The 27,972-nt window shown below is 38.9% G+C and overlaps 2 protein-coding genes across 3 annotated transcripts in view; both read left to right on the top strand.

Moving 5' to 3' along the window:
- LOC101167868 (semaphorin-3ab) overlaps window positions 1–12,869 on the top strand; it is a 73,024-nt gene extending 60,155 nt beyond the window's left edge. The window contains exons 10-18 of one of the 2 annotated variants that reach the window (XM_011476831.3): window positions 1,552–1,696; window positions 3,483–3,572; window positions 3,809–3,938; window positions 4,022–4,110; window positions 5,421–5,462; window positions 5,958–6,112; window positions 6,570–6,631; window positions 7,171–7,313; window positions 7,432–12,869. In XM_011476831.3, coding sequence (XP_011475133.1) covers window positions 1,552–1,696; window positions 3,483–3,572; window positions 3,809–3,938; window positions 4,022–4,110; window positions 5,421–5,462; window positions 5,958–6,112; window positions 6,570–6,631; window positions 7,171–7,313; window positions 7,432–7,869 — 1,294 coding nt within the window. In that variant the 3' untranslated portion in view covers window positions 7,870–12,869. Of the gene's footprint in view, window positions 1–1,551; window positions 1,697–3,482; window positions 3,573–3,808; window positions 3,939–4,021; window positions 4,111–5,420; window positions 5,463–5,954; window positions 6,113–6,569; window positions 6,632–7,170; window positions 7,314–7,431 lie in introns of both variants that reach the window. The other variant, XM_004070605.4, reaches the window with a different exon arrangement.
- Window positions 12,870–18,674: 5,805 nt separating this feature from the next.
- On the top strand, window positions 18,675–27,193 carry borcs6 (BLOC-1 related complex subunit 6). The gene is made up of 7 exons (XM_004070321.4): window positions 18,675–18,764; window positions 21,074–21,666; window positions 21,883–22,066; window positions 22,886–23,068; window positions 23,963–24,126; window positions 24,305–24,388; window positions 25,288–27,193. The coding sequence occupies exons 2-7, from the start codon at window positions 21,085–21,087 to the stop codon at window positions 25,411–25,413; spliced, it is 1,323 nt and encodes a 440-aa protein (XP_004070369.3). The 5' UTR covers window positions 18,675–18,764; window positions 21,074–21,084; the 3' UTR covers window positions 25,414–27,193.
- The last annotated feature ends 779 nt before the right edge of the window (window positions 27,194–27,972 follow it).

Here is a 27,972-nt window from a genome sequence, read left to right on the forward strand (position 1 = left end):
TTTTCAGGGAGTTTTACAGCGGATGCCCTTCCTGACGCAACCCTGTATTTTGTCTGTGCTGGAGACTGGCACAGGGAGACCCAGACTTGGGCCCCCTTGTGGCTACAGTAGTTTAAAGGGTCTTGTCCCAAGGACCCACACTGGAAAGATGTCATTGCGCTATTCAGCCACTTTACATCCATCCATTATTTATGTATCTGGTTATTAATTTCTAATGTTACTTTTTAATGTAATATATTCCTTTTGCATTAGTTGTAACTCAAGTGTTGGGATCCTTCACACCAGTGATGAAGCCTCCTCAGTAAATAGGGTCTTTACAGTGGGGTCTTCTGGGTCTGGCTCCTTGTGTTGATTGGGAGGGGTCCTGTGGTAGAGTTTTCTGTGAATATGAGTGGGGAGGTCGCTGGTGTTGACAATTTCCCAAAAAATCTTTTCCCTACTCCAATATCTAGTCAGATTACTACTTTTCATGTTGGACCTAAATCATTTTATGTTGTGTGCGTAGGGGTCAAGGGTGTTGTGGTCATTGTGTGTTTTATCATTTCATTTTTATTATTGTATTTTTTTGGTGAAGGTCTGAAATTGAAAAATTGTAACTATGTAGAGCAATTTGTGTTACTTTGTGTGCTTTACATACAAAGTTTGATTGGATTTAAATAGATACCTATCAAAGTTCCTGTCGTTCACCAGGCTGATGTTGGCACACCGAGCAGGACGTCACAGTTGCCACACAGCAGTGTGACACATTTGTCCAGGCTGAGCAGGGTGTCGGTCCGTTTTCTGGAATTTGTGCCTGGAATCTCAGTGAAGACTGGACTCAAAATCCAAACCAACACTCAGGGTGGGGTCACAACCGCAGAGCTGCAGGCTGCCGAGGGGTCATTCTCTCTGAATAGAAGCTTGTGTCTCTTTACAGTCATGATTATTCACACTCAATAGATTTTGAAGGCTGGACGAGTGTAAGCTGTCACTTTGCCATCTGCTCTAACTACTTCTGTTGCTTTTGTGCTCTTCATCTTATTCTGTGAAGTTGTTTTCTATCTAGCACATTGAGACAACCTCAGTTGTAAGTTGGCTCTTTATAAATAAACAGAATTACATAAAGTTTGATTTTTTTTGTAAAACTGTAGCGGTGAATCTACTATCAAAAACATGTGTGCCACTAAAGTGAACCCAGAGAGACACCATGAATCATTAAGACTTGTGTCTGTTTTTACTAAACGCTTTGCAAGAAATCCTTCAGACTTCATCATAATCTGCATTCGTTTTGTGGCACATTTAATGAAACACAAATAACTAGAGACCCACAATCATGCAATGTGGATTTTGAAAGGCTTCACATTAAGCTAATTCATGTCTTTCCCATTACAAATTGAAATGAGTTGCATCTTTTTAGTCAGATCTTTGTCTGACACCTACGGCCTGAAGACCCAAAAGCATCTTATCAAAATATCAAAGGAGCTCTTAAATTGCATTGACTTTTCCAATACTAGTGCTTATGAGTAAAGGTGGAAGTAAAACTTGATGTTGGCTCCTCTGCTTTATTCACAGTGATATCCTGAATGGCTCAGCTGTTTGCGTTTATCGAATGGAGGATGTGGTCCGAGCTTTTAAAGGAAACTTCCTGCATAAAGAGGGGCCTCAGTATAAGTGGGCAGAGTTCACAGGAAAAGTGCCCTATCCACGCCCAGGAACCGTAAGTTCACACTCAAAAGTGTCTTCCCCTGACAGTTTCTTGGTTCTGTCCGAATTCTCCCACTACTCACTAGTGCACAATATTAGCCATTTTTTTGGGCTGTCCAAGTTGACTGACTTCTTGGCAAATATAGACCACCATGCATTGCGCGGAAGCAATTGGTCATTTAAAAAAGATTTCTTCAAAATTTTTTTAATACGTTTTCATCATCGGAACACAGTGGATTCATAAAATAGTCTTCGTAAAATGTTCACATTTCTTATGTTTTTCTTTGACAAATGGGTGACGTCATATATCCCATGTGAGCAAGTCCGAATTAAATTAATAAAGTTTATAATCTGAGATGTCGTCAGTGACACCCGAATGACACATGCTCTTTGACATAGCATCATCTTTTCAACCCTGTATGCGATTGACCTGAATCATCGGATTCTCTGGAGAAAGGTGACTTTTCAAATCGGTTTTACGCTGTTGTGCAACACGTTACTAATGAAAAGTGTTGCATATCAGCGCAGAGCTGCTTTTCTCCGCGACAGAATCAGCTGATTTACGTTGATTGACTACTACTACTGTCAAAAGCATGCTTTTCTTTCATTCAGAATATGTTGTAATTCTTTATTCACTTAATATGTATTTGAATAGGAACAGTGGGCATTCTATAAATGAGCCAATGTTAGCTACAAAGCTAATATAAAATCGACAAAAAAATTGGCAATAATACAAAATTCAGTAAGAGTTTGAATTTTAGAAATAGAGTTGTCTCTGCACAGTTTATCAAGGAAATACATCAAATGATGAATTATTATAATGAAACCATTTAAACCAGTGGTGTCAAACTCATTTTCACTGAGGGCCACATCAGCATAGTGGTTGTCCTCAAAGGGCCAAATATAATGTATACATGTAACTAAATGTAATGAAAAATAAATATACCTACTCTTTAATGTTAAATAACTTATTATTTTTGTATTATAAATTTTTAAAGTGACAATTACAGTTGCATGGAAAACATATTTTTGCTTGTTACTCGAGCATAAATCCTTTTAAATTTGATTCTGTCAGGTTAGGTTATGTGGACAGTGTTTAAGCCCAATCTGATATTTCAAGTCAGATCCCCCCTAGATATGAATAAATACAAACCAATTATTATTTTAATAAATTAAAAACCTTTGTGCTCTCGGGGGCCACATTAAATGACATGGTGGGCCACATTTGGCCCGCGGGCCTTGAGATTGACACATGTGATTTAAACAGTCAAAATGTGATATGTGTCCAGATTTTAAGTTGCTTCTTAAATGTAAGAAAAGTTGGACATGAGGTAAAGTGTTCCAGATGTTACAGGTCATAACAGACAGAACAGTTTGTCTCAAATTGGTACGCCTGTAAGGCACCACACACTCACCCCTAGCTGCAGACCTAGTGGGTGCACCAGCTCTAGATTTCAACTTGATATTTTCCATTAATGGAACAGGCGTTGTATGAACATAAACGTTGAAGAGTTACGGTAGTCAAAATAATGTCAACACTGGAGTTTTACATAGGGTTAAAATCACTGGGCACTATATAGTCTTTTAGGGGTTGGGGTGAATTTAGCCTTTATCTTCTCAACTGGACTCTTTACTGAAAAACCTTTAAATAAAAAGAAGAGAGACCTTTCTCCCCCAAATCAGACTTAATTTTGTCTTAGATTTAATAACAGAAGTCATAAAAAGTTGTTTTTTATTTTGCTCCATAAAAGCAGTAATTAAAAGCTTTATTACATCTCTTTATGTTCTTTTACCCCCAGTGTCCCAGCAGCACATATGGAAGTTACAGCTCAACCAGAGAGTATCCTGACGACGTTATTTTCTTCAGCAGGACTCACCCGCTGCTGCAGGTTCAGCTGATCCTTTAATACATTCATTTAATTTAATCACACTGTGATCTATTTTATCCCTGACCGAGTCATTCTTCTCTATTTCTGTACAAAGAACTTAATTATATTGAGGGATTGAATAAGTGAAGTCTCTGGGGACATGAAACCTTTGTCATTTTGGTTGAGAACAGCTTGGCTGACACTGTGGAAAAGCAATCATGTGGTGCAGTTTCCTAATGTTATTTACACTTTTATAGGAACATGTGCTTCCACTGGGAGAGCGCCCCCTCTTGGTCAGAGTTGGCATCAGCTACAAGTTCAGCAAACTGTTGGTGGACAGAGTGGAGGCGGTGGATAGCACGTATGACGTCTTGTTCATCGGAACAGGTAGGTTTTGTAAAAACACAGAACCCATTTAAATCATAAGCCTGAAGATGAGACTGAAAATGTTTTTTCTTTTTCTTTCTAAGACTCTGGTCTTGTGCTGAAGGCCATCCATCTGCCCAGAGAACACGGACAGGGTCAGGAGGTCACTCTGGAGCAGATGCAGGTTTTTCAGGTACAAAAAACTGACTTGGTATTATACAAAATGTCACATTGATTTTTTAATTTTTTAAACATATAAAACATAAAATATGACATATTACAAGAAACTTGGAGTGATAGGGGTGCGGATAACCATAATAAGGGTTCTGGTTGACTCTTAGTAAACTTTTTCTACTATAGTATGAAAAGTAGTGATGCCATTTAGTGAGCAAAGATTTAACGAGGGCAAGAAACAGTACTGAACTTCAATGCAATCTTGTCAACAAATTAAATCAACTATCTTTTTACAATAAAGTACACATTTACCACACATTTTATCCGCGCACCATCTGAAACTGCCTTACTTGAGCATTTTTGTATTTGCTGTTTTCTTCCAGTCTTCTTAGCACAATTCTTATTGCCACAAGCAATAAAATGGCTTTTTTTTCTTGAGCAGGAAAATGGTGGATCGACTGAATAATGCTGGTGTTACATAAAACGTTTTAATTCACCCAACACAACAATGAATAGACGACACAGAAGCCTGAAGCGTCTGTCGCAAAGCGGAGCACAGTTAAAGGGAAAGGGCAATCTTTCAAAGTATCAAAAAAAATTAAATTAGGGTTGCCTTCAATTGACTGATTGACAGCAGCCAATCAGAATCGAGTATTCACCCAAACCATGGTATGAGTAGTATAAGGTAAAACAAGTAGGTTTAATAAAACACTATCACAACTGACACAAAAGATAAAGCAATTGTGTCAAAGTTACACAATACTATTTTATCAATTCTACTATAGAAGTCTAATCTTTTTTTCAGTTTATATGGTTGGATTGATTAAAAGAAGTGACCCATAAATTCTGAACACCACTTCTGTCCCTCGATGGCTAAGCCATCTCCTTTTTCAAGTAGTATGCAAATGGTTTGCAGCTCATTGTGACAAAATTAACTTCTAATGGTTCAATGCATAAATCACAGGAATGAGTTTATTTATGGAAGTCTAATTATAGATTGAAATTAAAATGATTTTAAATGGAGTTACAGAAGTGTCAAAGCTTTAGAGCTTTAGATCTTAAAAACCTTTCATTTGGTTTCAACTTTGTGTGACCAGAACCCAGGGTTTAACTTTCTTTTTTTTAATTTTGAAAAGAATGTTCCATGAAAACACTCACTCAAATGAAATGAAGACGTTTCTTTTTACAACCATCTTTTTTCTAAGTAATTAGTTGTTCCAAATCTTAAATTGGTAAATGGTAGCTGTCCTATGTCTGTGTATAGCACCTTCATATTCTAGTCTTTGCAGTATAAAATTACAATCTTCTCCTTTTTTTTGTGTCTCACAGCACCGAGCGCCAGTGACAGCAATGGAACTTTCAAAGAAGAAGGTAAATGATGAGAGGAACTCCCTGTCAAACTTCCAAACTCCCCTGCTGACACACACGAGCTCACACAACATCACACGTATCACTCATCTCCCCACCATGTGTCTCCAAGGACAACTTCATCACCAGTTGCTATGGTTACCCCTCAGTCAGAGCATTGATGAAGAGATCCCACACACACACAGACACACACATACATTATTAAAATAGTCTGTGCTCTAAGAGAAAGAAAATCCACAGCAATCTCCCTCCACCAAGCATGGTTGATGAAAACAGAAGCATCGACACATTTCTCATTCCCACACACAAACATGACCCCCCCATGACCCCTTGCTGTCAGTATCCTATGGGAGTTGCGTGGACGTCTTAGGCAAATAAGAGTTTTGTTTCTCCGCTGATCCTCTGCATCGAAACTAATTCCCTCTTTCTGCTCTTTCCCTTTCTTTTTCTTGACGGTCCTTCATTCTGCCCCCTCCTGAATCCACCCCTTTTCAGCAGTGGTTGTTTGTGGGCTCCAAGGAGGGCGTGTCCCAACTGGCTCTGTACCAGTGTGAGCTGTACGGCCAGGCCTGTGCTGAGTGCTGCCTGGCCAGAGATCCCTACTGCACCTGGGACGGACATGCCTGCAGCCCCTACATGCCCTCCGTGCGCCGGTGCGCAAGAAAATTAGATAATTGATAAGATAACACAGTGTAATGGGAATCTCCCATAATATGTGTTGAACTCCTTCACTGAGGTCTGAATGTGAATGGAATAAATGTGGCATCAATCTTCTAAAAATTAAATTTAAACCACATATGTTGATATTATCAAATGTGGCTCAAATTACGTCTCAGTTTAGATCTATTTGATCGCATTTTAAACATTTTTCTAGTGATTAAAGACGTTCTTGATGCTAATGTGTTTGCTGGAATGCTGATTTTCTCTGTAGCATGTTTAGAAGCAAATCAATGCCAGAGACAGCATTATTCCTTTAATTTCAATTAGACTGAAGTCGTTCTCTTTAGCGCCACCATTAGACAGATTCTATAAAATTAGCTTACTGTGTGAGATGATATAGTTGTTGTTTTCTCTGTGCAGTTTCTTACTGGGATTTTTGTGTCTCTTCAGGAGAAACGCTCGTCACTTAGGAGAAGACGAAGATCCACTGACTCAGTGTGTCCGACAGGGAGGTGAGAAGAAAATTCACTTCCTGTCAGGGGATTTTTTTTACAGTCATGGCAGCTCCAACTATATTTTCAAAATGTTGTCCAAGCTTAACCACATACCTATCTGTCTGATTAGGAAAACCTCAGTTTGGATGTAGAATTTTTTTGAAAAATGTAGAACTTCAAATGCAAAGTTAAGGTTCAGATGTAAAATTTTTGCTAAAGTTTTGGTCTCAAAACATTTTAAACTTTTGTGTATGTTTATTTAACCCTGGAAAACCCACCGAGTTAAAAATGGACCCCCTTTTTTGTTTAATTTGTTTTTTTTATGGAATTCTTTTCTGTTTTTATTATTTGGCTGCTGTTTATTGCTGCTTCTCAAAATGAACAAACAAAAACAAAAAGTGTTTCATTAACTTTAAAGCCCTGAAGACAATTGTTGGGTTCTCCAGGGTGAAGTTGATTTATTTGGGTTTCCAGCTTAAAAAATACATCTAAACATTATATGACAATATTAAAATGATGATTTCATCTGAAACACATGTTATCTTCCTGTGTTTCAGCTGGGCTGCAGGTAGAGGCAGAGCAGAGAGTGATGCTGGTTGCCGAGGGTAACAGCACCTACCTGGAGTGTCTTCCTCGATCCAGACATGCTGCAGTTACTTGGTACAAACAAGCAGGAGAGAACAGTCCCGAACTCAATCAGGTATCTGCACACCTTTTGGTAATCTCATTCATGTCATTAAAATGTAAGCCTTTCAAAATGTATTTGCCTATTTAGTCACAATATCTGGCATAAATAAAAAAACGCCCATTTTCCCCAGGTGGTAACAGGTGAACAGCTGGTGGTGATTGAGCGGGGCGTCCTTATTAGGCGGGCTGAGCTGTCTCACGGCGGCGTTTACCACTGTCAGGTGGAGGAGCACGGCTATCACTGGACGGCGGTCACGGTCCGCCTTGCTGTTTGGAGCTCCTCCGCTAACAGAGTCCATGGTTCGCTCTCTGGCTCCTCCTATCAGGGTGCTGGAACCCTGCCCTGGTACGAGGATGTGATGGCCCTGATACACCCAGGAAACTTAGGCCAGCACTGCAGGGCTCTGGGGTACCGCCCCCCACGCAACCACCGTCGCCATGGCAACATCATGATGAAGAGGGAGAAGGGAGAGAAGGAAAAGCATGGGGCAGGAAGAGGAGGAGGAGGACGTGCAGCAGGGAGGAAGAGCAGGAGCAAACCACAGCAAAGGGCACCTAGGAGCGCTTAAAAGGAGATAGTCACAGACTGAAACACGTACACAGTTTGTGTAATACACACACACACACACACACACGCACACCCCGAACTCAGACACTGAGGCACACACACATGCTGTTTGTACAGACTAATTCATGCGCATGCACTTGTATACAAACAAAAAAGGCAACTTCTGGTGAGAACATTCAGGATGAGGCCACTTCAGTTTCTGAACTCTGAACAGGAGGATTTGGACCGCAGGAGACCGCTGCACTCAGACAAATGACTCTGTGAATAATATAGAGTAGCTGTGGGGCAAAGCATGCTGAATGAAGGATGAATGGCATGGCCAGACAGCTTTGACAGCTAAAGGGTGTTTTAGAAAAAAATTCTGTTTTGTTCTCCTGAATAATATTCAGCATTTGAAAAATGTTCCTGACAATTTTTAAATAATTGCTGCCTTCAGGAATCCCACATTGATATGGGCACAAATTACTTTATAATCTGACAAAGAAAACATCGAATAGAGGTTGTTAACTATGAACAACTTTGAAAAACAAATTGAGGTCAATTATAAATGGCACTAATGGTTTCACCCAGTAGGCATGGGACTCCCATTAGAGGACAATCCCTCACACAGCTCAGCCACATGTGGAGATTCCTCATTTTCTTCGAAAGGTGTGGTTCAACCACGAAATGACAGACTGTGGTGAAGGAGATGAAAGGCAGAGAAAGAGCAGGAGGGATGGCTTTGATGGGTTTGCAGATCAACATTCCCATCACTGGAAAGCTCTACACTGCAGCTGACAGACAGACTGTTCAGTTCACAGGTTTTCTCTTGGTTTGCCTCCTTAGAGTGGAGCTGGTAATTTTGTGGTACGAGCACCAAATTAGTCCAATTTAGGATCCCCTCTTTCAGAAAAGTATGTTAGCCATGGAAAAAATCCAAGATTTATAAATACATAAAACAGGACATACATGTAATAGTATTCTGTAGGCACCCCTCAACTGCATTTCAGGCATTAACAGCCCACATTGTTGAGACATTAGATATTTTTGTAACAATTGTGTGCATGGCTGCCATCTTTACAAATGGCCATTTTGGATTTTTCTTGAGGCCAACGCTCTTTTCTGAAACAGGAGATCCTACATCCATGCAGAATTTGGTGTTTTAACAACAAAATGCACCATTTTTCTGAAATAGAAATCTAATTGGTTCCGCTGGTAAAATGTTTCAGCACTAATTTTTTGCCACGACAAAAACAACAAGAAAAGATGCTTAATTTTCTATAATGTTTGGGTTTATTAGTATTGTTCTTTTTTGTAGGCTTTCTTTCTTTGTGTTGACAATACCTGTTAAAGTTAAAACCTTTCTAATAACATCCAGACTGAATGTATTTTTAAAAGGCTTTATGAGAGCAGTCATTCTTAAAATCCAGAGATATTTTGGAAGAACATTGGATATTTAATAGTTTTACTTGAGACCTTAATATAAGTAAAAAACAAGATCAGTAAAAGGAGAATTGGCTTTTACTTGGCCTTTGAAAAATGAGAATTTGAATGCCACAAGATGCATTGAAAGTATTTTCACTTGACTGAAAAACCAGACAAAAGAAAACCACATCAGAGGAAACCTGAAGTGGCGGCATATTCAGTCCAAAAATTTCCATTTTTACAGCTGGTAAAAGCAGTGCCACCATAGAATACTGAAACAGGCCAAGTGTACAATAAAGATGTGTTTATTAAAAAAAGATCTAAAGCTATTTTGTGATTTCATTGACTTTGCAAGGAAGTAATTTGTCTGAGATGTTACTATGTAAAACCAACAATACCAGTGTAGCTTTATTATTTATTATTCTAATATAGATTGAAGTAGCTTAAGGTGTAAAATAAGCTCTCCCTGTGGTCACATGTTTATCAATAACATCATTTTGTTGGGTCTAAATTTGTGTAAATATCTCATTTGTTTTTGGATGCACCTTTCCTTTTTCCCACATGGAATCTTACTTTTTATTTTTACATTTTACAGAGTAACTTTGCTCATCCCGTTGGAATTTGAAAGTAAAAGGAGTTGGATGTAAAAACAAAACTAAATGTCTATCTTATTTTCCCTTTCTTTTATACAAAGTATTGGCTGAAAAATGAACCAGAAGAGTAAACCAGATTTGCCATTAAAGCTGCAGAAAAACATTGTGTTAGAAATGGAAATATTCAAGCCATGCAGAGGACAAAGTTTGGGTCAAAAAAACAAACCAAATAAAACCTGATCTTTAATTTGTGTGGTCTGCTTTAAAGCGAGGTTGAATAATAACTGACTTGTGTAGATATTTCATCCTACATGCAACAGAGTAAACAGCATAGCCTGTAAAAGATGGTGTTTTAGGTCCTGGAGGACCTCAGTACCTGCTCCTCTGTCTGTCTGCGTGTGTTTCTGTTTAGTACAAAGTGAGTTTTTTGTGAGTTTCGCATTCTGAGTGAGAGGACCTCAAAGCATAGTTCAAACAGACAGCGCCACTAAATCTGCCCAATTGGGATTACAGCAATGGATTGGAAAAACTTTTGATGCTTCAGGAAAAATAAACCACGACTTCTGGAAGCAGAGAGGAAAGAAAATTAATGTGAGCTGGACTATTGGCTTCTTGGCTTTCCCCTCTTGGCTGCAGCCACATGAAAGAACCCACAAGACGTGAGCTTCTTCTGCTGTTTAACAAGGATGTGTAAAAGTCAGAGGGACACATATTTAACAGTGTGTGTGCTTGTGAATAGGATGGTTGAATGCTGAAATATATTCAGCTTTGACGTGTTCTCTCCAGTAAAGCATTTCTTCCACTTCCTTCTGACTGAGCATGGCTTATGCTCTCCTTCCGTGTAGTAAGAATATTTGAGCAATACTGAGTGAACATCCCTTTTTTGACTGATGTACTTTTAAAGAATTTAAAATGACATTCTTGCTGCAACTCAGCTTACTGCAGTTGTAATAATGGATGATTAGTCTAAAGGGAAAGGCTAAGTGTACAATGTTCTTAGCTGCAGATTACAGGTACCAAATACATTTACAAAAACTTATTTCATATCTTAAACTTCATTGACTATAAAGACCCACTCCAATGAAAACCGTGTTTTTAACATATTCTTGTGGCATTTCCTGATGACGGAGGACTTATATTAGGAAAATTAAGCTCAAAATGAAATTTCTGAGTATTTATTTAAATCAGTGTGAATTGCTGGACAGGCCACACGCTCCCTGCTCCACTCTATTCTGATGCATCCGCATACAGACAATTAGATCCATACGTCTTTGTTTTCCTTGTCTGAGCTGGAATCTGGCTCACAACTGTATAGGGATGCATAGCTCCAATGTTGCTCGCCATTTTTGTTGCACCTGTAATGTTAGGTTGGGGGTGTGGGGAGCTGTAAGCTAGCGGGAGACCGTGTAAAAGATAACTCTCGACTATGGGGGACAGGAAGGAAGTCTTGGTTTTCTCTGTGCCAACAGTCCTGCCCACACTTTAGAGGTGAATTCCTGCCGCTCTGCAGAAATTATGTCCTTGAAAACGACACAGGTATTCTTATTTTGGCTAAACACTGAATTATCATAAGTAAATCCTTGGAATGCTTTTAAAATAGTTTAAAAGATGATCAGAGTGGGTCTTTAAAAATGACTTATTTATGCAATATTTGACAAGAGACGTCAAATCGTCTTCCAATAACACAGTAATTAATAATCCAGTGACCTGAAGCGTTGAAAAGGTCGTTCCTAAGTTACCTGAGCAGTGATAATGCTACGGTCACAAATACAACTGCCACCGCGCAATGGGAAGGCATTGGCAGAATCTTCAAGATTCCACGAAAGCGCCTGATTATTTCTTTTTTTTTTATTGTGGGCGTGGCCATGAATGTAAATGGCTGTCAGGCGTCAGTCAGTCAGGCGGGGGATGATGGCATTACAAAATTGGGCGACACCCGGGCGAAAGCCGAGCGGCCACAGGGCGGTGGCAGCCAGATTGTCGTCTGGCAGCAGCTCTGAATGAACAATGTGTAAATGTCTGCGCCCATTTCAAGTTCCACTGGCCGCCAGCCGGCCGGTAGCCCGGGTGTATATTAAAAGCGGGCCATTCTGCCTGTCCCTGGACAGCCACCGCTCAACTTCAAAATGTACCCCTGCAGCCATTGACCGATGTCAACATTTAGAGAAAATCGCCATAAAATTTGAACTTTTTCTTATAACGTCCCTGGCCTTGGCACGCTGTGTACAAATGCGACTGCTGCCTCCTGATAACAAATGCACCTGCGCGGCCACCTGTCAAATTTGTTAAAAAATGTGCATTTAGGTCGCTACGCTGTGGCATTTTGGGATATGTGACCATAGCATAAACAGGACACAACTCCAGCTCCTATGCATCAGCCACAGTACAGACTTTCACACTGGTAGTGCTTTTAAAACCTGCTGGTTGGTTAGCACCTAAATGAAGTAAAAAAGCTGGTGTTTTGTCGTATGTTACTAGCTGTAGGCTCCTCCCATTTTGGTTCTGCAGACAGTGGTGTGAACACAGCTGTTCACCAGAAAACAGTGATGATCTGGGTATCAGGTTCTGAGAATCAGAAGTGTCTGCCAGAAAACAGATACTGTGATAAAATGTGAAAAGAATTCTTCTGTTGCACAACTCTCAGTTTTTACTAGTAACAGCGGTTTTTACATGAAAAAAAAAAACTTTAATTCCTTTGGGGAGCACTTCATGTGTAAACTCATGTAAAAATGTGGGGATTTGTTAAAGCAAACATGTGGAAGGTGAGATTTCTAAAAGAAAGCGTGTTTTTACAGTATGTTGAAGTATTCCTTCATAAAAATATGATGTTGTGCTGCTCTGTTATTTTCTATGACCTTGTGTTTTCCTCTCTGCTCTCCTCTTCCTTTATGTCCAATGTACCAATGTTCTCCTGTGATTTTCCCAAATATCCTCTCTAAAGTCCAAACAGCCTGTTGATCTTTAATTTTGTAAATATGTATAAAGTTCTGCTTTAAAAGGAAAATGACTTTTTATTCAATCATGGACATGTAAATATAGTCACCTATATTTAGTATTTTTGTTTTTTTTTCACTGAAGCTGAGTTATTTTGTCAAAGATTTAACTGATTCCAGCCAAACCCTTGAGGCTCTCTCCCAGTACATACTAAAGTCTTACTTTACCAAAACTCAACAATTTTTAGAAATGTTGTTCACTTGAGACAAGTTAATTCATTCCAAGCATACTGCTTCTCGATTTCAATTTGTATAACAGTTGTCACTCAAAAGCAGAATCTAACCACAGAACCCAAAAACGCCTGACTGGTTCTGCCATATTGACCACTAAAGAACTTTATTATTGGGTTTCAAACGACTGGTATGTACTGTGCAATCAGAGGGTCAAACCATACGTTCCAGTCACGCCAGACATGGAGCGCCGTTCACTTTATAGGATTTACTGCTAGAAATCAAGTAGGTCAGGAATAGTTCACTTTTTTCAGATCATTAGGTTGTGAGTGAACTACGACGGCCTCCAAATTTGTTCTATCCTTCGTCAAACAATAACTTCTGTAAGATTAAATACAGAATATAATGGTTCCATTATTACCATTTAAATGACTATTTTTGATTGACTGATTTAGTTAGAAAATGAAGATAACAAATATATATATCAAATCTACTTGAGGTAATAATTTATAAATTGATTAGAAAATATAGAAAATAATGCCATCTACTTGACATAATTATAAATTGATATACTTGCACTTATACATACCATGAATTGTGCAAGATCTTTCACTTAAAAAGATGAGAGAGGCCTGTAATTTTCATAACCTTAAACCTCAACTATGAGCAACAAAATGAAGGAAAAAAAGTCTGTACAGCACATGCACACATGAGCCATTAAATGTAATGATTTTCACATAGAGTTTGATTAATGGTTTGACAGGCGGTGAGAAAAAGTGAATTCTCATGGTAAAATGGCGCATACTTGTATAGCGCTATTATCCTTCCTTGAAGGCCCAAAGCGCTTTACAGTCCTAGTTCCATTCACCCATTATCACACACACTCATTAACCGATGGCGGCTTTGCTGCCAAACACTAGCGCCAACATTCAACCAGAGGTAAGGTGCGGTTTAGTGTCTTGCACAAGGACACTTCCACATATGTGCGGGCAAGGCAGGAATCCAACCTGCAATCTTCCAATCAGATGTCGACTGAGTTTTTTTCCCCCTCTAATACTTTGAAACTCCTGCTGTAACAAGATGCACCAGAAATCAGGAAACACGTGATTCAATAAATAACGATGTAAATAGAGAATTCAAATCAAGGTTTAGGTATAAAGTGGATAAAGGTGGAAAGATTTCATGTAATCCATGGACACCAGTGAAGATCACAAATCATTGAAGGAAAAAAGTTCAGCGCAGTGTCTAGTGGGTCTAGATGACCCAACTCCCAATGTTAAAGTGCCTAGGATAGCACAAGGGTTACAGGGTTTATAAATAGGATGCAAAGTAGAAATAACCAATTTAAAAAGATCAAACTCATCAAAAATTATCATATTATACATATATCTAAACGTAGAAATATAATTTGTGATTTTTGGGATTTAAAGTCCAAGTAGTTTTTTGACGAACACAAAACATGAGAGAACAAAAACTTTGCTTTTCTTAAATCCAAATCATACAGCTTCAAGCTGTTTTATTTAAGAGTTAAAGTAACATAACACTAACAGAAAAATGTGAAAATACTTCACATTCTTGTACACCTATTTTGTTTTAAAGATATATTTCACATTTCTAATTCCAACAACCACATCACCTTTGTGAGCAGACTGAAAGAAGGAAGCAGTTTATCGTTCAGCAAACCTCAGATGAATATTGGCAAAGACTCCTGGATTTCTGTCCAAGAAAAATAAACAGCATCCAACATTTCCTGGTATGAAAATGCTTCAGGAATGAGAGACTAGTCCACCATTCTTTACTTATCACAGAAAAATTCTTTTGGACATCAGAATTAACTACAAAGGTTCTTATATCACTTTTTCCTGGACAGCACCACAGATACTGGTGAATATCACTGTCTGACTATACCTACTGTGGACTATACCAATTTCCTGTGGCCTATTTGGCTTATCATGTTTGACTTTTTCTAACATCAGGGGCTCAGAATTTTCTCCAAATGAAACCTAGCTGTTTAAACTTAAATTAAAGTAAGAGAAGCTGCTGCAAGTCTGGCTCAGAAGCATGGTGAACTAATATTTTGACCTTTGGATCATATTAATTCTAAATATAATTCATCATCCACGCATTATCCAATGACTTTTCGGCCTGGTTAGGGTCACAAGGCCTTCTGGGGGCCTACTCCAGGGTCAAGGTCACCAAGCCATCACAGGGTCACATACAGACACATAACCTCACGCCGACACACCCTTAAACATTTTCCTCAGAAACAATTTTGGATCCTCAATTAACCCTTAAATCATGCATTTTGGTCAGGAATTCCAGAGAAAGTCCTGCCAAAAGAAAACCTTCACGAGCACCGAAGTGACACTTATACCCTTTAAAGAAAGAACAAAGCCAGGATTCTGACCAAGACTTTCTCACTGTGAAGGAATAGTGCCAGACACCATGCCATCAAACCACAAATAAATAATGGAATACATCCCTGGAGGTTTTTTATGTTGTTACTGACAGTTTTACAGCAATTTACAATGAGCAGAAAGGAGGTCCACAGCTCAGCTGATAAAGCAAGTTGTCTTGTAATCAAAGCTGGTGGTTCACTAAATTGCTTCCAAATGACATGGCCCTTGTCCCAGTATATGAAAGACTGAATGAAAAGCTCACTGTGCAATATAAATGCATTCAAATGGCTTCTATAGTGCAACAGGCATCAATATATATCTTGACTAACAGCCAGTATTATTAGAAATGCATGAAGGTTAGCCACTACAGCAACAAGGTATCCCGAAAGATGCTTAATGAAACCACAAGGAAGAAAAAAAAACAATGAAATCAACAAAAAAGTTAGTGTTTTTTAAGAAGCTCTTTGTGGAGAAAATGTTGGCTTTTTCCCCACACAATGAGTCAAGACTCGGTTATGGCTTTCTCCTGCCTGTTGAGTCAACCGCAATGACTCCTTTTTGCAGTCTTGCTCACAAAAGTGACTTTTAGTTGTATAGTCAGAGGTTTTCTACACGTCACTTCTGTTACTTTAAAGCTTTTAAGCTGAATAAAACTGTCTGCCTCCTCTTCACCAGAACCAGGTTCTCTGCCAGCTGCCTTGCAGAGTTTCCCTGGACTTTGACATATTCCACTAACAATTTTGTCATCATCATGAAAAGACAGGGATTTCTTGGCATTTAATTAATATGCCTTTTATTCTGTAATTGTTATACTTTCCTATTTTATTTTTCTTTAAAATATATTTGAAAATCTTTAATAAAACCACCAAACCTTTGACTGACAGTAAAGCGGTTTTGCTGAAACGTTTTGATAATGCTTTTAACAGAAACTGTCTTTAAAAAATCTAAAAGAATGATTAACACCTAATGACTTTTTTAACCAATGAAAAATGTGATAACAATCAAACAATTAGTAAACAAAGTGAGCCTCCAGACTAAGAAATGTTAGGTTGAAAATGCACTAATGCTTTGCCAAAACAGATTTAGTGTTTGGGAAAAAAAAAGGTTAAATGATGGGATTTTTAACCTGTTGAAAAATTTCAAAACTCCTGAAACTGTAATAGAATGACAGAAAAGCAGCTGAACTGAGTCTCTTTACGGGATTCAATCATTTAAATGGGTAACTCAGTCAAAGACACAGCTTTTTTCCTTTCTGGCTTGCCAATTTGGCACAATAATACTTTACTTCAGTGCATGTTTTTTTTTTTTAAATCAAAAGTGACTTGCAAATGAAGAACACATTGGGACACATCTTGAATACAAATAGTAGCGGTAGATTAGAGGCCCCTGCTGTTATTAAAGACCACCAACGTCAAATGTCCCAACATGAATGAAATGGAGCAAAAAAATCTGCCAACACAGTTCTCTGTTTGGAAAAAAATGTGCTTATGAAGCCCAATTGCTTCAGATATCAGACTTTGTGACTGACAGATGGGATAAAGGCTAATATTCCACATAGACAGGGTGCAGCCGGCCTGGATGGATGGATGAACAGGATTAGAAATCGTACAGGATTTTTAGATGTGATCACTGTTGGGTTGTTGAATACTTTCTCCTCTACTGCTGTGTTTGTCATTAAAAACCACATTAAAGGGGTTAGAAAACCACAGACAGAGGCTGAACTGAAAGAAGTTATCAGGCTTTTTTATAAAGTTATTTCTCAGCAAACTCATTCAAATGTTGCAATTCAAAGTAATGTATTAAAGTAAAAGTCTGAATTTGTTGCTAATTAAACCACAACAGGAAAACTTTACTCTGGATGCTCTTTCTCATTGTGGGAAGGCTAAATGAGAATAACAGAATAAGGATTCTTGTTATCCTGTCTGTTTTAATAGATAAAATCAAAATATTTTCCCAGTGAAGAAAGCAATGAGGAAAGAAACCGGGAAAAAATGAGAAAAAGACACATTTTAATGAAGGTGCATAACTTCTTGGAGTAAGTTTTTTTTTTTTTTCCTTTAAGCCTTGTGCTATCTTAGATGACCCCACCCTTACTTTGACGTGTTCTCCCTACCATGACAAAGGCGGATAAAGGTGAAAAGATTTCATGTAATCCATGGACACCAGTGAAGATCACAAATCATTGAAGAAAAAAGGTTCAGAGCACTGTTTAGTGGGTCTAGATGACCCAACTCCCAACGTTAAAGTGCCTAGGATAGCACAAGGGTTACAAAGTGACAATAAAACTCTCCCTAGAAAATGTCTTGTGTTTTTCAAAACTGTTAGAATAAAGAAGTTCCAACAGGCTAATTATTGCCCTGAGTGGAGCATCTTGGTCTTTGTCTCCATCTGTTGTTGAAAGGGCAGATGTACATGCTAAATGAACCATTGGTTAGGTAGACAGGAAAAAACTATTTTTTATTCTGTCTGCTCCATTTATGGGACACAAAATCAACTCATCTACCTCCATCTTTCAGTATACTCCTCGTTTATACCACCCACCTTTATGTCTTCGTTGACTACACCTTTGAATCCCCTCATTGATATTCCTTCAGGATTCTTTCCAGGTAACTTCAATTTCAGCATCGTTTTACCAACATAATCCCTGTCCCTCCTCTCGATAGATCAAAATGTCATCTGAAAACGTAATGGTCTACAGAGATTCCTGTCTAACTTTATTTGTCAGTCTGTGCATCACCACAGCAAACAGGAAGGGGCACAAAACGGATCCTTGGTGCAGTTCTTTGGGCCTCTTCTTTTTCAGTGCGTGACAAGAGTGTCAGTAATGTTGAAAGGAAAGGCGGTGAGCGCAGCCATGTTGGAGGTAACAGAGCTGAAGACGTTAGGGTTCTCTGTGTTTTGGAATAAATGCATGGAAGCTGATTGAGATGATTGTGAGGCTTAGAGGAAGACCAAAGAGGAGGTTTCATTGATGAAGGGAAGGAGGTCAAAAGGGGGGTTGATGTGTGACACCTAAAGAATTAGCCGCAAAATTGACAAAGATATTAACTTAATTTAACAAAAATATGAGTTATTTTTGGAAAACAGATTGACAAGAATAAATTACTGAATTAGAGGTAAAAAAAAAACACGTACATATTAAACCAATAAAAATTAAATTTATTTGTTGGGAAAAAAATTGGTGAGGAAAACATCGCTTATAAAATAAATTAAATTAAAATAAAATACGCAGAAGATTCCAGTAGGTGGAACGCTTCTTCAAAGATTTGTGGGGGAAGGATATTTTCGTCGGACCTGACTGTTAGTTCCATCAACCGGATTGAAACAGCCCCTCCTGTGAGTGTTTTCTGTTTTCTATCGGAACTTTAAATAGTAATTTAATGAGCCTTCTTTGTGCTGGATATAAATGTCACATGTGAGCGTATTTCGCCGGAGAACATTGTCAGACATTTAACAGGAACACGCGGAAGTTTAGTCCTCTAGAGGCCCGAAGCTACTTAGCCGCGCTGAGCTCTCAGCAACACTAAATAAATAAATAAAAATAGCTTTGCCACGACTTCCTTCATGCTTTTTAATGAAGTTATTTAATCTCTCCGCATAAAAAAAAAATCATTTTACGCGTTTCTTGACTACATAAATCCACCTGTCATGTGACACACAACCACTAGCTAAAGTGCGCTGATGTTACCATGACGTCATGTGGTTTTTGGGGCAAATAATTCGCTTTAATGTCACATTTTATGCCGCTGCTGAGTGTTACAACGCAGAACTCTTGATGACACGAATACAAAATGATTTGGGGAAGTCAGAAGCGTTTAGTCAGCTAAAGTCTGTCTAGGGTTGAATCGGTAATTCTCCTTTGTTGTGAAATGTTAAAAAGTAACGTAGAAATAAATACAGGAAAGACAAATAATTACTTGATAAGAAAACATGGGCTATTGGTTACAAAAAATAAAAACAAAACACAACTTTATAGATACTGAGTAAAATTGTTGAAAAAATAATGATGTGCATATATTTAAAAAAAAACATTTTGGGCTTAATACATAAATAGATAAATTAATCAGTCAATTAATAAATAGAGGCTTTCCCTTCCCCACACACTAAGGCTTTGACTGATGTGTAGAATAAAATGAGTGATACTGAATTCTACAAGTGTGTGTTTTTTTTTACTTTTGTGAGTCAATATTGATCATTTGTAACCCATGTATACACATTGTCTTAGACTTTATTTTAAATGATTTTCATTTGTTAAAGAGTTTTAAAATGTCCAACATGTTGAAATTGTTGCAGACTTTGCTTTGTTGAAAAAAATCTTCGTGATGCAGAAAACGAATCATGTTCAGAAAGCGGAACATTCATTCATTCATTCATCTTCTACCGTTTATTCCCTTTCGGGGTCACGGGGCTGCTGGAGCCTATCCCACCCACTTGTGGGCGAAGGCAGGGGACATCCTGGACAGGTCGCCAGTCTGTCGCAGGAAAGCGGAACACTTCTTTTAAAATTTACGGGGGGATATACGTTGTTTGGACCATTCTGTATTACTCTGCCAATACAGATATTGGTTTGCAGTCATTCACATTACCCTCTCAGGAAGTTGTCAGCATTAAATCAAGTGTAAATCTGGATTGTTATTGCATTCTCAGAGTTAATTTCCTTTCTTTTATATACTCTTCTCTTCCAGGCAATCTTTTGTAAACAATGTTTGAGCCTCAAATGTTTTATTTCATACATAGAAGTTTATGATCAGCTCAATGATCCTACATTGCCAATTTCCTGTGGCAGCAAAGCAAGTCCAAGTCGTAACCTTTCCTCCACCGAGCTTGATTTTTGTTAGTGTGTTGATCGGATGCATCATGGCAGACATCCTGACTTTATTCACATAAATCCTGTTAAACATTGCAGTTCATTCAGACAAACCCCACAGCAGTTTTTTGATTGCACTATCATGAAGGTTACCTTTTAAACATCATATCTACAGTGAGTAAAGTTTACAACATACCTTTATTTTTTCTCAGCGTTGATGTGCCTGTGAAGAATCTCTCCATCCATTATTTTGCTTTTGTTCTGGGTCAAAGGGACACAATTCTCAAAGATCTTCAGGTTTTAATCTCTCTGGATTTTCTTGGAAGAAAATAGAGGCCTTCTTAATCCTTTCATCCTTCAACTTCATAATGTAGACGTAGAGCAGCTGCCATCCAAGACCTGGGAAGCCCCTGCTACCCTGTGATTAAAAACTCACATCCAGAGTGTGGGAGGTTTTAAAATAAATTTACAACCCACACTCACTGCCATCTGTGAGAGTGGGAACATGGAGTGAAGGAAAATCGAGAGTGTTGTTTTCAGCTTCAGATCTCTATACACTACAGCTAACCAGTACAAAGCCTGCATTCTTTCAAATGCTTTTACGATCTGCCGCTTCTCAGTCAACTGCAAGATGTTCCAGAGAGCCGACGGTTGAGGCTTAGGGAAGTCTGTAAGACCATGTCTTCTGATAACAGGATGTCCGAGCTCCGAAAGATAAACTCTTTCACCGTGACGAGGGGCAGTTATTTCTGAAATCTTTTGCTAAGTCCAGTTTTATCTTCAAAAACGGATTTTCTGTAAGTAACTTTCTGGCTGTTTGTCTTTTTTTTTTTTTTAGCAGGTGGAGGGATGAGTTTCTCCCCTGTCCCCGGCACTGAAGTGCCACAAACAGCAAATGGAGTCACAACACCCATTGGCTTTGAGAACGGCCCTCATTTGTCTGTGAAATGTGGGAGCAGCTCAGTAACCGGATCAGCGGAAGCGTCGGCGGAGGGAAACTCCGAGAATTTGGTTGACGTGGAAAGCGAAGGCCCAGACGGAGAACACCTCTCTGACGCAGAGACGGACATTAATGGGAGAACATGCAGTTTATCAATAAATAGCCCTCAGACAGTAGACTCCTCCTTCACTGCTGGGAACACGTTACATTCAGAGCCCGGATCCAGAGACACAGAAGCTCCTGAGTCCTCCGAGACTGCGGAGGAAGTTTTCATGTGGAAATTAGGCCACTGCGCAGAGCCCAAACACTCAAATGAACATGGAGGCCCTGTGACTGCAGACAGACTGCAGACACCTTCAGGGAGAGCAGAGGGCGGTGCCGACAGCCAAGACAAAGAGGATGGAGAGAAGGAGAAACAAGATGAGGAGGACGATGAGAAGGACGAAAGCACGTGGAGTTACCAGCATCCTGGAAGAACGAAGGACACAGAGGTCAGTGAGCTTTAAATGTCTTTTTTATTTATTTATTCAATCTTGAGCTTCATGGGAGAGAGGGAAGAAAACACTGACTTTCACGTCAGCTACTGGAATTTAAGCAACACAAGCAAACTTTAAAAACTCCAGCAGGAGCATTATCAATTCTGCAAGATGTGTATCTTTCTTCTGCTCATTCTGCATCCCTTTCTGCATCCATCACCTCACTTCCAGCTTTCACGGCACTACTCTTCCTCAGCCCCTGGTCCTAGTACCTCCTCCTCTTCCTCTCCCTCTGCTCTCCTCCCCTCGGATGAAACCCCGTATCCCCCACACGTCATGGCCCAGGTTTGGGTTCGTAATGTCCGGGGGATGCAGGACAGCAAGAGCCTGGATGAACTCAGTCAAGCATGTGGAGGTAAGCTTCTTCCATATTCCATATTGTTTTGAGTCCCACAATATATCAAAATATATATTTATTAAGCCTGAACAATAAATCGCAAATGTATCGTTATCCCAATATCTCTTGCAATATGCAATATGGGGATAAAAGGTTACTTTAAATGTGCTAAAACAATCTTATGGCAGCTTGAAGTATTTAACGATACAAATTTATGCATTTGACCAATCGAATGGAGCTCTTCATGTTGTTGACCAATCGGATGGAGCCCTTCTATGTTAGATGTAATTGAGGGTCATTTGGAGTATAATCCAGATCTAGACTTAAAACATTTCTGTTTAGCCGTGTATATGACTGAAAGGTCCTATCTGCACTTTTCTTTCCTTTCCTTCCTTTATTTTTGAATCAATTTTCAAATTTTTTCTTTTCTTTTAAAGTAAATTTTACGTTGATTATTTCTATGATGTATTGTGATTTTGATGCATTTTTCTGTTTTGTGAAGCACCTTGAATTACTTTGTGTACGAATTGTGCTATGCAAATAAACTTGCCTTGCCTTGCCTAAGTTAAGGTATGTTGACTTATTTAAATTAAATTGTTGCAGTGAAATGTAAATTACGTTTGTGGTTGTTTTGCTATTTTTTCATGTATCTTAAGTTAAATCGTCATCGCAATGTTGATCACCAAATATCGCAAATTGCGAGTTTTCCTCATCGTGCAGCCCTAATATTTATATAACGCAATAAACTAAAGTCATTTTAGTCACAGTTCTGATCTTGTTATTATTTTTATTATTTGTTGGTAGTTTTTCTGACTGTCTGGGGGTTTCTCTTTACAGGTGGGTCAGGAGTTCGAAGTGGGGGCAGAGGAGGGCAGTCGGAGGGTAGACGGGCAACAATCTCTTCAGCTCTGGAACTAGAGGGTACTGTAAGCCAGGAAGGAGACCTGACCAACTTTATCACCAAGAATCTAGAGCAGAAGATCAAAATGAGCTCCAAGCCCAGTCTGGACTGCAGTGATTGTACGTGAACAACTGGGGCAGTCTGTATTCTAGCTAAAATATAACTCTCCTGTTGTTGTTGTTGTTGTTTTTGACCTGTTTTCTATCAGAGATGCTGCTCGGAAAAGAAAAAAAACTGCTGCCCCTGCAGTTAGCTTCAGTGGAAGACCGGGAGGAAAAGAATAGAAAAGTTTTTAAATCAAGTAACAAAAGCAGTGACAAAGTCAAATGTATTAAGCTGCTTTCAAATAAATAAGTGTCTCCAGCCATTTTGAGACTCGACATAATTTAGTTTTCCCATTAGCAGGCATCGCTCTTATCTGATTTTTCAGTGGTGAGATGCCGACACTCCGCCCTTCACTTTCCAACCTTTCCCAACGAGGATGTCAGCCGAGCTAGCCGCTGGATTTAAAGGCAGCCACGCCGTCAATATGCCCTCTGTGGCAGCTCATTACCTCCACCGGCTGATTCAATTAAGATGGATGACTCGCGCTGTTTGGACTGCAGGAATTTAATATTGAGCTCCTGCTGCTGCCTCGCAGGGAAGCTTTTCAGATGTAGAGAATTTGAGTTGAACCACAAGTGTTCTGGGTTTTGCAGATTTGTTGACCTGTGGTGTTTTATTTTCTTTGTAAAAAATTTCCTCAAATTGAGTTTTAGTTTTCCTTCTGTCATCCTGCTTTTGTTATTATTTGTGTGTTTGTGGTTTATGTTTTAACTGAGATAAATGTGCTTTTCCTCGAATAAAATTCGAACTCTCAATATTATGTCTTAATAATAATTTTAGGCTAACTGCTGATCTGGCTGCAGTTTTACTCGCCCTACGTCCATTTCTTGTCACCGTGATTCATCGTTTTTTGTAATGTCACTTTCCTCGTTATCAGTCGGCCTAATTCCGTTCTCCTTCCTGTCCAGCCGACTGTTCGGGTCCCATCTACAGAAGCCGGGGGTTGTCACGGCGACCAGCTGATATCCCGCCCATTGACGCCACGGTTTTGTTGGACCTTCAGAAACACGTCCAGGACGTGGCGCACAGCGTGGAGCTGATGATGCGGAGCCTCAATGGAACCATCCAGAATGTGAGCTTCAAACTTTATGTTATTCATTCAGCTGTGGGGTTTTATATGAGTCTGGTACAAGCAGACATTCCATGTTTGCAGCGAATTAGCATGAAGTTATGCTCTAAATGTCCTTCAACTTCTGAGTTTAAATGAGTTCTTGTCCTCTGGAGTCTAACCTCTCTGTCCGTTCATCCAGATGACTGCTCTGAGCGTGGGCTACATCCAAACCTACAGGGACTCCGTCGATAGCCTGGGGGAGTCTGTAGATATGAGCATAAAGGTAAACGGTCTGTCAATGTGGTTCTTTAAATTAATAAAGCACCTGCTGGTTCTGAAAGACCCACTCCCATCATCTATTGATCTATTTTAAAAGCATCCCCAGTCATCTTCTAATCATGATTATGGCTTTTTTAAAATAAAAATAAAAAGTGTTGTTTTCTAGGACATAGATTCTGCAGAGCAACAGGAGCTAATTAGAAATTCACCTCTGAATTGTGAGGGAGAAAGAACTGTTGGCGCAGAGTAAGCCCTCCCCAACTTTCCATCATCCATTGCTTTCCTAATAGCTTACAGTCCTCCAAACCCACAACCTAACAGGTGAGAAATATTGAAGCTATCCATCTGTCCAGTTTTGTGCCAGATTGCAGCTCGGATGAGGAAAACAAAGATGGACGGAATGGAAATGGATCAGAGCAGGGAGCGTGTGGCCCGCCCAGCAGATGTTCTACGTCACTACAAGCTTTTCCAGATGCCATTTTTTGTCTGCTGCTGGTTCACAACAATTTGAAGAAAGAACTACTCAGAAATGAAATTTTGAGCTCAATTGTTATATAAATCATCAGAAAAAAGCCAAAAGAATATTTAAAAAAACAATTTTCATCGGAGTGCGTCTTTCAGTGTTTTGTTTATTACAGACCAAATAATATCAGCTTGATAGTATCAATACTGTCCTTTTGATAGTTTTTTGAGAATTTATTGTCCAGGCCGCTATAAAATTCAACAAATACAGTTTAAACTGTGAGTTTTTACTCATGTCATATCAGGGAGCTACACAAAACCGCTTAACCAAAGTGAATCTGTTTTATTATGAAATAAAGCAGCTCAAAGAGTGTTCAACCTCTCCTAACATCTTGAAGTTGTGTTGAAGAGTTGTTCATTTGTGTATTGTTGTTCCCACAGGGAATGTACACCTTAATGGCTCGCTGTGAGGAGTTGGATCGTTCCATGCAGCCCATTCACGTCCTGGCTGCACAGATCCGGGACATTAAACGCACTCTGGACGCTCTAGAGGCGATCTGCAAGTAGCGCCGTCACTTTGGTCTAAACGGAAGTTTCAACATCATATCCAAAGAGGATGCTGGGTAAAAAAAAACTCAGCCCCTGGAGCCTGGGAAGCATCTCTGCTTTGCAACCCTTGTGATTGCAACTGGAGTGTGTCATGACCGTTTCTGTGTCGTTTACGTTTGCAGAGGGAAAGTGTAGGCCCGTGTCTCGGGGACATGCCTTTTCTTCCCGTTTTTTTCCCCCTTAACGACGTTGTAATGAACTAAACCGAACCGACAAACAGATTCCTGAAGATGACGGGACGAATGCGGTTTTCCCCCAGGAGTTTTTATCCGTCCTGCCTGCTTGGTTCAGATTGCACTAACCCCTTCTGCCCAGAGGGGGGCGTTATTTCTGTGTCTGCAGAGTGAAACGTCAAACTTCACACAGAAAAGGCTTTTGCACGGGAGCAGAAAGTCTATTTTTTTATCTTATGCAAAAACAGATCGACTGCACGCTGAGTTAGAGTAGACGACCGTCTGCCACTTTTAAGTGTTAATTTATTCCCTTTGCTCAGCATGCACAAGTGCTCAATTGTGGAAACGAATCAGATCATTACACACTGAAGGTCTTTCACATCACACTCTCAAAGCTAGCTGTTAACTTTCAAAACCACTTTTCTAAGACAAAACCACTGACGGCAGCCTGGAAGGTTCTGCTGGAAGGGTTCTTCAGCGGTTCTGTAACCTAAACTGATAGAGAAAACCTCAGCTATGTCTTTCATCAATAATAAACCATTAAGAATCTTCTGGTACTTCATTTTTCTCTCTGTTGTTTATATCACTGTTATTGTTGTTTTGATCACCTCTAAAGTTTTTGATGATTCATTTGCAGCCTTTTTCTTTTGTTTTTATTTTTTTTTAGACATTTTGTGTTTCAAAGCAAATTCTTTCATGTTTGTGGGTTATTGTCTCATTAAAAACGTCTCTTTTAGCACTTAATTCTATCTCAGGTGGTTCTAATTGTCTGCTTTGTTGCAGCTCGCCAATAATTTATATTTTATTTGATCACACGCTTTGAATGTTGATCCTTACCTATGGTTTTGCTGTCAGTAGGTATACAGCCTCTTTCTTTCTTAAGTTAAAATTCAATTAAAGTAAAGATTTGATGACAACTGCTTGTTGAATAAAGATACATTTGTCCTGGATAAATATTTATTTACAAAAATCAATCTGTTTATGAAAACATTCATTTTTTTTAACATGAGACACTTGAAATCCTAAAAATGTCATGTTGCTGTTTTAAATATGATGCAAGGAAAATGATGGCATCAAGACAGTTTTTCAACAACAAAATGATATTAGTTTGAGAAAATGTGACGTAGTGACAAGAATTCTTGGTAAAACCATTTTTTTCCCATTGACAGCTTTTTGCTTCTTTAAATAAAAATCTGTCTCTGGGGAAACGACCTTTGACTTATTTCTAACAGCCCTCTTTTCTAGTGCATTTGGAATAAAAACGATGTAGAATTAGGATAAATTAGGATTTGCTCATCTACTGCCTGAAGTAATCTGTGTTCCATTTTTATTTTGGATTGTTTTTCTCAAACAAAGTACATTGAACATTTTTATTGTTTGAATACACAATTGAAATAGGAAGTCATCTTTAGTTGTGTGTTCATAGTTGTGCTTATTTGAAATAATGGCATCTCATAATGGAATGTGTCTGTCATTGCACTGGTATGAAGTTTTTTTTTGTTTGTACTTACAGTTATATGTAATAAGACATAAATCCTATAAATGTTATATTTTAAATGCAAAAATGTGTTAGAGCAATATTGAAAACATGGCCGCCATACTTGTTTTTTTTTATCTCTGACGTTATTTGGAGGTTTAGATTTCCGTCCTTCCTTCCCTAATGAACACATGGTTCACTTCCGCAGCGTGTTCACATCTCCACCACCACGTACACGTGCACGTGCACGCTGTCTCACTGCTTTGGCCCTCCTCCTGACCCACAGTATATTGATGGACAGATATCTGGCGCTTATGTAAGTGTCAGAATTTGGCTCTTGGATGTAACATTTCCAGCAGATCCAGCATAAACGTGAAGCTTAAAATAATAACCTACTCAAAAGGGGTTTATACAAATATACACCTTGGCTATCAGAAGACGCACAACCCCTTATTGTAATAGTAAAACCTGTCCAACACAAAAGGCCTTCAGCAATCATCTGTTTGCTCAGTTGCTGGACAGGACAAGTTAAAAAGAAAACCAAAAGATTTCCTTCTGAACATGTGTTTGTGTCAAAAACATCTAGCCCACTCAGGGGCAAATATTGGGTTTCCATAAACGTTTTCAGAAGTTTGTTTCCTAACAGGAAACAATAAGAAAACCTAACATCTGATTTGGGCTTTAGAGGTGAAGATTGAAACAAGCTCTGCAAGTAAATGATTTATTACATCACATAATTTATTATTTAATTGTCTTGAATGTGTATTTTATTGAAAAATATTAAATGTGCATATATTAAAAAAACACAATATCACTGCTTCAATGATAACGGGAAAGACAGACAATATTATTAACATCATTAACACA

Source organism: Oryzias latipes, chromosome 7, assembly GCF_002234675.1.
Source record: "Oryzias latipes chromosome 7, ASM223467v1".
Classification (NCBI taxonomy): Eukaryota; Metazoa; Chordata; class Actinopteri; order Beloniformes; family Adrianichthyidae; genus Oryzias; species Oryzias latipes.

What these genes read in the sequence shown, in the direction of transcription:
- borcs6 (XM_004070321.4), top strand. Translation starts at nt 21,085, where the DNA reads ATGAGTTTCTCCCCTGTCCCCGGCACTGAAGTGCCACAAACAGCAAAT. An exon ending in ACTCAGTCAAGCATGTGGAG is followed by an intron (nt 22,067 to 22,885) that starts GTAAGCTTCTTC and finishes TTCTCTTTACAG; the next exon opens with GTGGGTCAGGAGTTCGAAGT. An exon ending in TCAATGGAACCATCCAGAAT is followed by an intron (nt 24,127 to 24,304) that starts GTGAGCTTCAAA and finishes CCGTTCATCCAG; the next exon opens with ATGACTGCTCTGAGCGTGGG.